The sequence below is a fragment of the Gossypium hirsutum genome, chromosome D06, assembly GCF_007990345.1.
Source record: "Gossypium hirsutum isolate 1008001.06 chromosome D06, Gossypium_hirsutum_v2.1, whole genome shotgun sequence".
Lineage (NCBI taxonomy): Eukaryota > Viridiplantae > Streptophyta > Magnoliopsida > Malvales > Malvaceae > Gossypium > Gossypium hirsutum.
Window position 1 is genome coordinate 55,968,493 of NC_053442.1, and position 11,963 is coordinate 55,980,455.

General features: G+C 31.4%; 1 protein-coding gene across 4 annotated transcripts; it reads right to left on the minus strand.

Moving 5' to 3' along the window:
• Positions 1-7,139: 7,139 nt before the first annotated feature.
• LOC107901930 (proline--tRNA ligase, cytoplasmic) lies at positions 7,140-11,115 on the minus strand. 4 transcript variants are annotated; one of them, XM_041095914.1, is made up of 8 exons: positions 10,846-11,111; positions 10,366-10,439; positions 9,968-10,090; positions 9,690-9,842; positions 9,198-9,482; positions 8,881-9,099; positions 8,553-8,646; positions 7,140-7,447 (listed from the first exon to the last, which is right to left on the minus strand). In XM_041095914.1, the coding sequence occupies exons 2-8, from the start codon at positions 10,375-10,377 to the stop codon at positions 7,257-7,259; spliced, it is 1,077 nt and encodes a 358-aa protein (XP_040951848.1). In that variant the 5' UTR covers positions 10,378-10,439; positions 10,846-11,111; the 3' UTR covers positions 7,140-7,256. The 4 variants fall into 4 exon arrangements, with proteins under 4 accessions (XP_040951848.1, XP_040951849.1, XP_040951847.1 ...); XM_041095915.1 differs by having other exon boundaries at positions 10,380-10,439; positions 10,846-11,110; XM_041095913.1 differs by lacking the exon at positions 10,366-10,439 and having other exon boundaries at positions 10,858-11,115.
• Positions 11,116-11,963: the final 848 nt, after the last annotated feature.

An 11,963-nucleotide genomic window follows, 5' to 3' on the forward strand; every position in this document is an offset into this window, starting at 1 on the left:
ATATTGTCTACACTATTTCCAACAGCGATTGGGTGAGCCCCATACATTGTGTCCCCAAAAAGGGTGGGATCACTATGGTGTCAAATGAAAAAGACGAGCTCATACCGACTAGAATTGTGATCGAATGACATATGTGCATTGATTATCGAAAGCTTAATGATGCCACTAGAAAGGATCATTTCCCCTTATCGTTCATTGATCAAATGTTGGATGGATTAGCGGTAAGAGAGTTTTGTTGTTTGTAACAACCCGTTTTCAATGATGTCATAAATAGTGGTTTTAGAACCACAAATCTGATGAGCAAATTATTATTTTAATAATTATTTAATGTCTACGGGATTACTTTAAGGTAGTATTAAAATTTTGTTAAGAAATTTTAATGTTTAAATGGTTAATTAAGTAAAAAGGACTAAATCATAAAAGAGTTTAAAAGTTCAGTTCTATTAGCTAAAGGGGTCTAATGGCTATGAAATCTTAAATTGAAGGACTTGAACAGTAAATATACCATTTAAGGTGTTATTGGATGCGCATGGACAAGGTTTTGTTGAAATTTTAATAGTTTTAAAAGGTTAATTTACTAATTTGATAATTATGTTAAAAGATTAAGTAATTAAATGATAAAAAAAGTATCATCTTCCTTATTCCTTCTTTCTAAAATCGACTTCACCATTAAAGAGGGGAGCAAGTTTTGACCAAGCTATAATCTATTGCATGGTATGTATTCAACCCCCGTTTTAATGACTTTTATGTTTTTGAGTTCGTTTTAGCTTAATATAGCAAGCCTGGGGGTTAATTTGTAAAGCTGTTAAAGGTTAAGTGACTTTCCATGAATGTTTTTGGATGAGTTTAGATGTTAGTTGATAGACTATTAATCTTTGTTGTAAAATAGACATGTTTTATTAAGTGATTTTTGATGAATTTTAGAAATAGGGATTAATTTGTTAAAAGTATAAATTCATGGGTTTTATTGTGAATTGTTGATAATAATGGGTTTTTCCAAGGTCCCTTGTAGCTTTGGTTAAAATGGTTAGATTTCAAGTTATGAGCTTAGGGACTAATTTATGAAAAGTTAAAATATTAGGGGAAAATATGTAATTTTGCATAAATATGAATTATGGATTAAATTAAATTCTATAAGTACTTAATTGAAATAAATTATTTATTTAGATCAAGATAAACCACATTCGAACTTAAATCGAGGAAAAGCGAAAGCTTTAGATTAGTGTTCGATTATACTTCTTCACCGAATTATCAAGGTAAGTTCGCATGAACTATGATCGTCTTAATGTTAGTTAAATTAACTATTTACTATGTTGTTGTAATATAAATGAATTAGATTATAAATGTATCAATGATATGATGAATTGACGGAATACGAGACTCGGTTGAACCTTAAGAATTTTTAGGATACAAATGACATGTCATTAGGAATTTCATGTTTCGGTTGCTGGTCTTAAATGTCCTACCGATGGCTGAGGTCCTGCATTTGTTGCGGATTCTCCACAGGTCGTGTGAGCAGCATCGTGTAGCTTACATTCCAACCTACAGCTCATGTGAGCATGCCCATTTCATAGCTCGTGCGAGCATTGATGTAAAGGAAATGTTACGGTTATATGTAAAGGTACACTATGTGTGAGCTTTCCCGAGTATCCGATGTAATTCTAGATGGTTCAAGGGGTAAGAAAAGGAATGAAACGGTAAGTAAGTTAATGGTAATGTTCATGACTTTATGAAAAGGTTGGTGCATATGTAATGTATCTTATGAAATTTACTTATGATACAAATGAGCTTATATATGATGTTGATGAACCTACTAACATGTGATCTTGATGATGCTTGAATATCATGGCATTGGTAATGGTTCATACTTAATCTACGAATTGTATAAATGACATAGTAAGTTATGTTTATGTTATATGAGCTTACTAAGCACCCGTTGCTTATGTAGTTCCTTTCTTTTGTTCTATAGATTATCGAAAGCTCGACCGGTTAGAAGCTCGTCGGAGATCTATCACACTATTCAACAACTATTTTGGTAGATTTGAGTATTTTGGCCAAGGTTAATAATGGCCTGTATAGGATCTTTGTAATGTATGTTTTGGTATGATTTGTTGTCTTGCAAATGGTCATATATGGTAGTTGGTTGAATTAGGCTTTTACGTTTGGAAAATGGAAATATTGACATGTTTAGGTATTGATGTTTGGATACAATTTTGGTGCCTTTGAATGGCATATTGGTTAATTGATTTAGAATGTTTGAAATGACATGTTTATATGTGTTTGATTGATGAATAAATCCCTTGAATGTGTGCCTAAATGGAATGGTTATTTATGCATGACATGGTTTTGAAATGGCTTAATTTTAGGTAAATTTTTGGGTTTACACGGCCTGGGACACAAGCTATCACACAGTCATGTGCCATTTGAAAGTTATTAGTGTTTCAAGTCAGTGAGTTACACGGCCTGACACGCGGGCGTGTGTGGCAACTCAGAGAGTTACACAGCCTGGCACACGAGCGTGTGAGGCAACTCAATGAGTTACATGGGTGATGACATAGGCTGGGACACGATCGTGTGTCCCTTGTTCGAATGTTACATGGCTTGAGGTAAGGTTACACGGCCTGGCCACACGACTGTGTGACCCCTGTTTTCCAAATTTTGTAACTTTTCTTTAAACTTTTGATTTGTTTCAAATTGGTCTGGAATTGCGTCTAAGATGTTTTTAAGGCTTTAAAGGCTCGATTTATGGATAAAATGCATGCGACTGAATGATTTATAATATGTTTAATTTATTTAATGTTATCAGGATAAATGGTTTTCGATTGTTTAGTAATGCTCTATAACCCTAATTCGGTGATAGAAACGGGTTAGGGGTGTTACATTGTTTCTTAGATGGGTATTCTAGATATCATCAAATTCCAATTCACCTAGATGATCAAGAAAAAAACTACATTTACTTGCCCATTTGGTACTTATTCCATTCGAAGGATGCCTTTTGGGTTGTGTAATGCTCTCGCCACTTTCATGAGGTGTACGACATCTATTTTTAGTTTCATGCTATTTAAGTTTTCTTGCATAAAAATCTCAACTTTCATATTTTTCTTAGACTTTACTTTCATGACTGCCTTGTTTTCCATTGTTATGTTTATTTTCTTCACTTTAAGCATGAGTAACTAAACCTTTAAGGAGGTTGGTTAATAAAGATGTGGATAAATAAAATCTTTGGACAATGGACTAAAGCGTAACAAATTGGACTAATTTGAATAGAACTAAGAACTTAGGTAGTGACGCCCCTAAGGGAATATCAAGATAAAGTGAGACTGAGAAGTAATCTTGTCACACACCTGTTCGTTAGTCCCGGATTAACCGATGAGATCGAGAGATAAACCAAACCTAATTCGTCTAAATCGGTGAAGTTGAGATGATGAGATAAAATGGAAGCACTTAGTAATTTAAGTGATTTATGTCTCTAGCCTAAGATTTGGTGTACCACATCGAAGTCAGCTAACCCTTATTAGTGATTTGTTGGGTAGTCTCGTTAGTCTACATTTCTTACAATTTAGTCCTTAGGGTAGAATATTTAATTTTCTTGCAAAATCTTCTTTTATGAATTGTTTTACTATAAAATTTTATTAGTAGCCACTTAGACTCTATTGTGTATGCTAATCATTGCTCAATCGTCTCTTCCTTTGGGTTCGATCCTTGGAATACTTTGGTGTTTCATTGTAACATTATAAATATTACAATTGACACTATACGCTTGCAATAAAACTGGACCTTAGAAATATTTTCATAAATTCAATGTTTTAATGCACGCAACCGGTTAGGTATCTATTTCCTGCATCCTTAGAGTCTCAAATTTAGTTGTCAGCACCTGAAGCTTGGATTGTTTTATCGTATTAGTCCCTTCATGAGTTGTCTCCAGTATCTCTTAAGCCTCATTGGCTTCAATGCACTTATAAATTCTCCAAAATTCCCGAGCATCTACTCCACAAAAAATAACATACAGTGCTTTGGAGTTGACATTAGTAACCCTTTCTTCTTCAGTGGTCCATGTTGCTTCAGGCTCGAGAGTTTTTACTCCTTCAATTTCAATGAAAGGATGAGTCCATCTAGTTAAAAACTCACATGCTCGTTCATCATTGACTTAATGAAAGCTTTCATCTTAGCTTTCTAGTAACCATAATTTGCTCCATCGAGCATAAGGGGTGAGAAATTAAAGATCATTCTATTTCAAGAAAATATATTAACCAGGACAATCATTATGTGTGTTAAGTGAGAGTCTCTGATGCCAATTGAAGGAACGAAAGGGATGAACTTATTTGACAAATAGAATTTGTGGCTAAAACGATGCCTAGAACTATGGCTAAAGCTTCAACCACGAAATAAAAAGTGTGAAAATAATAAAGAACATCGAGATTGTTTATGCAGTTTGACCTCAGTCTACGTCTCTGAGGCCTTGCATAAAGCAATGATCCACTATCTTTTGTATGGTACAACTGATGATTTAAGTCTTATCATTGGCCTAACACTAACCAATTTACCGACCTTACTATAGGATAAGGACTAGGTCACTCTCTCTCTAAGCTTCTCCCTCAAAAGCTTAGCTTTGCAACTCAAGGGACTCTTTTGATTGCTTACAGAAATAATGCACACACATGTCCCTTACTTGAACAAATTTGTGCTCTATCAAACGCTTAATCTCTCGGTCCTTTCTTAACTTAGGCAAAACTTAAGTTTATATACTACTTAAGTTTTGTTTCCATAGTGATTACAATCTAATCACATCTCTACAAAGAATGTTAAAATTAGTACAAAATACTACTTCTATAAGGATTTCAATTTAATCTAATGCCTTCAAAACATAGAAAATGACTTTCCTTGTTTAACAAGCAATCTACCTTAGGCCGAAACAAACTAATCTTCAATTTCAACTCAAGTGATCTTCAAGTTATGGGCTTTGCATGTCAAAAAATCTTCACAACATATAGCTCAATGTTTTTATTCTAAAATATGTCAACTCTTAAAATAAGCAAGTAAGACAATCAAACAGTGCCTGAAGTTGTGGCCACTCTATTTCAACCATAGAAACAACCACTGAATGAACCTTACCTTCAAATGTGTCAACAAATATATATTACTTAAACATTAATAAAATGGAAAGGAATTACAACATAGAAAAATATTGTAATACAATAATAGAAAAAAAATCAATTTTATAGCTTTTAAATATTCAATATTACAATAAGAAATATATATTTTAATACAAGGAAATTTATTATTCCTTAACAATGATAAAAGTTAAAAGTTAAATATAATGATATGAAAAAGAAACAGGACTAAGAAATAGATTTACCAAAAAAATTATGAAATTGAATCTCCAATCGGTGAATTTTTTGGCTAATTTTTAGCTTCTTTCCCTTTTTATTTGTTTTTTTAATTATTTAATTTGTTATCCAAATGATTTATCTATTTATTCCTTTTTTTGAGTAGCACATGACTATACAACTCATCTCCTTTTATTGCTGCAAAGTTGAGTCTCAACAGTTGACGATCTTATGGTCTCAGGAAATTCAATTTCAAGGTGACTAGAAGTAGAAGAAGGATGTGTCGATTTTCCTCTTTCAGTAATTCCAGCTATCTATAATCAGTGTGGTTCATCCAAGTTTAGCACATGCGCTGACATACACACACATATCTACATACCTATATATAAGAAGAATGTCCTTCGACCTTTCTACTGTTAACACGTGACTTTCTAACCATGTTTCTTTTTCTTTTTTTCTTTTTACACATATGGCTAAATTTCATCTTTGGTCTCTCTAATATGCTTAAATTTGAGATTTAATTCATAACTTTAATTTTTAACATACTTTGGTCCCTATATTTTTATAATGTTATTAATTAATCCAAATAGTTAATATGTTGACTTTTTGGTTAAAACATTATGTGGTTATATGTAATTTGAATACTCTAATAACACGTTTGGTTCACTGGAATGGAATAGAGTTGTAATTAGTAATTTAATTGTTTGGTTGAATGGAATGAAATAGAACTATAACAGTATTCTTGTGTTTGGTTGAATGGAATAGATGTTGTAATAGCATAAGGAAAAAAGTTGAAATGACCAGAGTACCCTTAACAAAAAAAATTTAGGTAGATAATTATTGTTATTGTTATTAAATTTTAATAGGATTATTATTAAATATAATTTCATAAAAAATGATAACTAATTTAATCATATTTTAATATTATTAAATATAATATAATATAATAACTAATTATTATTAAAATATGAATTAATAAAAATAAAAATATATAATATTAGAAAAATAACATATAACTTACTTTATTATTTTTAAACTACAATGCATATTTAATATGCTAGAATACCATTAGCAAGACAAATAATTTAATTATCTTCTAAACTAAAAAGCAAAAGATTAAAAGTAATAAATAACTTGAGAATTATATTTTACATTCAAACATAATGTTCATACATTAACAAAAAATTGCATGATTTCATTAGCTTGTATGCCATAATCTATATGTTAAAGTTTACAGCACAAAAAAGTTACAACAATATGTGGCATTCTATCATGTCATTATACCATCCAAATATTACATATATAAAAAGTTACCAAAACACCACCAACAGAACCATGATTTTTAATGGGTACGCTAAAAGTATTTACGGCGCTTTCAGTAGCACCACAAAAAATGCCGCTAACTTTTACGGCGTTTTTAAAAATAAACGCTACTATAGAACAATACCTTTAACGGCGCTTTTCACGCAAACGCCGCTATAGAACAAGACTTTTATCGGCGCTTTTCCCACAAATGCCGCTAAAGATCATGACCTTTAGCGGCGCTTTTCCCACAAACGCCGCTAAAGAATAAGACCTTTAGCGACGCTTTTCACACAAACGCCGCTAAAGAATAAGACCTTTAGCGACGCTTTTCTATCATGACCTTTAAAAAATACTTTAATTAAATAATATTTATTTCTATGATAAATATTATATTATGTTTTATTTTTGAAATTTAAACTTTAAACTATATACGTTTAAGGATAAAAATATTAATTAAATTAAATTTTCTATTAAAATTTTAAATTTAAAACTAAATATAAAAATTAATGAATTTAAATTTAAAATTTAAATATTATGTTTAAATAAATGAGCAATTTACCTCACAACTCATCTGATCTATATTAACTCGACCAATTATAAAAGAAGCTACAAAACACGTAATAATTAACAATCATGGTTAAAGAAGCTAGTACACAAGGTAGCTACAAAACACTGTTTCAATAACACCAAATTCAAGTTCTGAGTAGGATAAACGACCATGGAATGCAACATTAAATAACATTCCACTTGAAGAAGTGCTAAGCCTTGGCTTTTCCAGCTTGAAGAGATTGAATCCTCTGCTACACCTTCAATATCTAAAGGATGCAAAACCAAATGATCAGATAAACTAACAAACTTGGTAAACAACAGAGATGTTAAAAATAAAATATATATATAGCCATTAAGGCTCAAAAAATATATATATAACAAACAATTATGTGCAGCTTTAGTAGCAAGTTGAACCATACTAACAAACAATCTCAATCATAGCTCTTCCAAGTGTCACAAATAGGCATTATTTCTAATGATTGTCTAAACTATTCAATTGTTACTAGTACCTATTCAGCCATGCATTTTGGATTGAGGATAGGCCTTTTGTTTGCTTTAACTTATACACTATGAATTCTTTCTAATACAGGAAATGACCAAAACCAAAACAAATGAGATAAAGTACTAGTAACAATAAGGCAACTATAAAAAACGACAATAAAACAAAAAGTAGATGATATTTAGTAAACTTAAATATAATAAAAATTTCAATATGATCCATTTATCAAACCCCAAAAATATAATAAACATATCACAGTTAGTATATGCATTCCATTTATAATTTTGTAAGCAAGTGATCAATCTATTGGTTCTCAATAGATGGAATTGAATGTAATTTGACCAATTTTATTGTTGTTTAGGTTTAATTGGAAATTGAATTTTTTTTAATTCACGAAAAGTGGTATACAATCAGACTATTGAATTAAAATTAATAACCTAAATAAGATAATTATATAAAATTAGATAATAGTTAAGCTTTATCAATTATTATTTGAAACCGACTTTAAAGAAAGGGATAAAGTAACATTCAATCCATGCTTAACGACTAAATTGAAAAATTTTGTTAAGTTTCAAAATTAATGTAGAATAAAAAAAATTGAAGAACTAAATTAAAAAATTTGACAAATTTAAAGACTAAATATTATTTTATCTATAGATGAATTGAAAATTTGAAATGCCAACTAAGCTTCTTATATAGCAGCTCTGTCAAGGTTCTGAACTTCAGCAGAATCAATCAAAAATAATCATTGACAATATATATATAATTTTATATATAAAACCTTGTTTGCTCTAAAGAAATTTGGATGGAAAAGGGTTAATTTCATAATATATTTAAATTATTCTTTAAATTATTTAAAAGGAGTCAAGTACCTTCTGGGAGTTCAGGCTGTTCGAATGGGGTACAAAGAGACTTAGCTGCTCCCATCTCACCCCTTGTTCGAGCTTTCACATCTTTCTCCACCTCCTATATATACAAAACATAAAACATCATTTAAGAAAAATCAGCTACATATGCCTCGAGAGATTAGAATATGATCCAGCTCATGTTGTTGCTTAACAAAATACTTGAGATTAATGATGATTAATGATGCATCTCTGAGAAAAAAGGGTAACAAATAAGCATTAAAACAATACCAATTAAATGCTAAATTTTCATGATCCCTATAAATAATAAGGATTCTACAAATTAAAGTCATACCTCCTCATCACACCAAGGAGCTAAGATCAGTTCTTTTTGCCCAAGAGCTTTTACAAACTCGTCCCATGTTTTTACAACTTCAATGCAGGCATCTCTTTTTTGTTTTGCCACATCGAATAGGTTCTGTTGAATCTTATCCAACATTCCTTTTACTTGTTCAACCAAAAAGACTCTAGAGATATCAGCCTTTTCTCCATTGTCACGGCGAACCGCACGCACCTGTCCAATAAAACACATTCTGGTTTCAATAATAAGAAAATAATACATAAAAGAATAGAAGGAAAGCATAAATAAGAAAAAAAGGGGTGGGGATTCACCTGATTATTTGCCAAGTCTCGAGGTCCTTTTTCAATCCTTAGGGGAACACCTTTCATTTTCCAGTTTAAGTACTTCCAACCAGGTGAGTAGTTCTCTCTAAGATCAGCTTCAGCACGAATACCAGCATCAGAGAGGGTTACCACGGTGGCAGCACAGGCATCAAAGATACCTTGAGTATCTGCATCTTTGTAAGGCACAGGAATCACAATAACTTGCAAAGCTGAAACTTTTGGAGGCAGCACTAAGCCTTTGTTATCCCCATGAACCATCGCCATTACCCCAATCTGAAAAAAAAAAGAAGGATAAGGAGAATAACATGAATAAGGAGAGAAGAATATTAAAGGAAATTATATGAGTAGTTAGGGATTCTTTTGAGTAGCAAGCCCATGTAATCACCTAAAACAACAAGATATAGTTGGCAGGTTGGTATCACAAGGAACTAGAATTAATAAATGCCAAGACCACATAAAGTAAAGAGAAAATTGTTTTACCGTTCGAGTGCTATATGCCCAGGAATTCTGCCAGAACATAGACTTTTCCCCTTTTTCATTTTCAAAGTTTATCTCAAACATTTTTGCAAAGTTTTGGCCCAAACAATGGGAGGTTGCACCTTGAATACCGCGCCCAGTGTTTGGAATAAATGCCTATCATGTTATGATCAGATCAAAAGCTCCTCACTTTAGATTAAAGCACAATGATCAAGCAGACAATTTAAGTTCATTGATTAGAACAAGTACTAATTGTTATTACATGCAGGCTTATACTATACCTCAACACTGGTTGTGTAAAGTCCACCAGCAAACTTCCCCAGTTCACTCTTCCTGCCTTTCATAACAGGAATTGCCAAGAATTCTTCATATATATGTCGGTACAGTTCCAATATTTGAAGAACCTAAAGTATAACAAAAATTTAGATATATTTAAAGTGATCCAGCATACATGTTTACCACTGTTGTTGGTTAATAAGTCCCTGTTTTTTCCAGGTTTGTTAACATCATAATATACCAAAAATGATGTGAAAATGAGAATATATTGCATGTTAGATTCTGGAGGTAAAGTCTACAATCTATAAGCACAAAGTAAATTCAACTATAAAATACATAAAACTTTGCATGTAAATTTTAGCACATCAGTCCTTCATAATATAATCACCAAAACAATCCGTACTTGGACAGACATACAGGGTTCTAAGGAGCAGGCACATTCTTCAACGATACTTCAAAAGGCAAGAAAAGTGCTATCTGTAAGTGCAATGAACTATTTGATTATTTACACATTGCAAAAACAAACAGAAAAAGTATATTAGCATTATTGATGATTATAGAACATCTCATATTAACTTTCTGAAATGCTTACTTAAATACTTAATTCAGAAATTCTGAGGCAATAATGCTGTTTTAAACCAAAAGCCAGTTGTTGGTAAATGTGGAAGAATAACAGATTAGCCATGCAAGATTTCCACATATCTTGTTCTCCCCCTTTATTTATCTTCTCCTCTCTTCCCGATGGGCTTGAGAAGGTCAAAGCAAATGGAAATCTTGCAAGGCTGATCGCAACCAAGTCCATTGGATTCCAACAGCACTGTGGACAAACTTCACCTCTCTAAGTTTAAATACTTCCCAAAAGTAAAAAATTTAAGACCGCTACCTAAGTGCTTGCCTCTTCCTTTGTTGCGAAGGCAGTATGCCCTTCATGCCATAGAAATTCACGACTCCTACAATCAAGCATAAGTTAGCATGCAAAATCCATCCTCGGTTTTGAAAAGTTCTTCGGATCCGTGATGGAATCGCATAGAGCAGCTAAAGCTTGTGGATTAAGAAAAGTTGCAAAGAAAAATCTAGGGTTCCAAAATTGGGCGCTTAAGGATTGGGGTTGAGGAAGAAAAAATTGCAATGTGCAAGGAGTTAAAAGTTTTAAAGGACGTGTGTTTGTGAAGTTCGGGTTTTAAGGGGGAAATTAGGGAGGGATTTCCCGGGTAAAATTTATAAAATGACGTTATTTTTTTTTAAAGTAAAATGATTTTTTGTCTTTTGAGGTGCTTTTAAAAAATTATTTTATTTTGAACAAAACGACGCTGTTTTGCTCTGTTAAAAATTTTTTATTTTGTCTGTTAAAAATTATTAGTTAAGTGATTTTATAAAACATTTATTATTATTTTTTATAAATTGAATTTTTTTTAAAAAATCAAGTACTCTCAAAATAAATATCGTATATTTTAATAAGAAAAAAATGATTAAATGGTTGCAATTAATTATTAAGTTAGAATTATCCAATGTAAGCAATTAATATAAAAGTTTAAAATATTTTCAAAATTTTTAAAAAAATTTAAAATCTTTTAAAATTCATTTTAAATTTTTAAATCACGAAAAATATAAAACCTTTCAAAATTTAGAAAAATGTATGTTATTTACTCTTTAAATGATAATTAGAAATGTTCACTACCCATAAAACCCACCTAGTCCAAAATATGGTTAGGCTTAGATTTATATTTTTTTATTGTTTTTAAACAATGAAATGGGTGATTCGGGTAAAACGGGCTTGAAGTTGGAAAAAGTTTTTAAAATTGGGCATTGGCACAGCTTGGTCTGGCTTGACCCACTAATTAATTCAATATTTTAAAACCTTTGCAAAGTTTAATCTATTCAATCAATTCTTATTTGATCATGGCGGGGGCAAGGCAAAACACGCAAAAAATTGAACTGGATAAAAAAATGAACCGAGCACTAAAAATACTAAACTGGGATGGTATAAGATGGGGATATCAT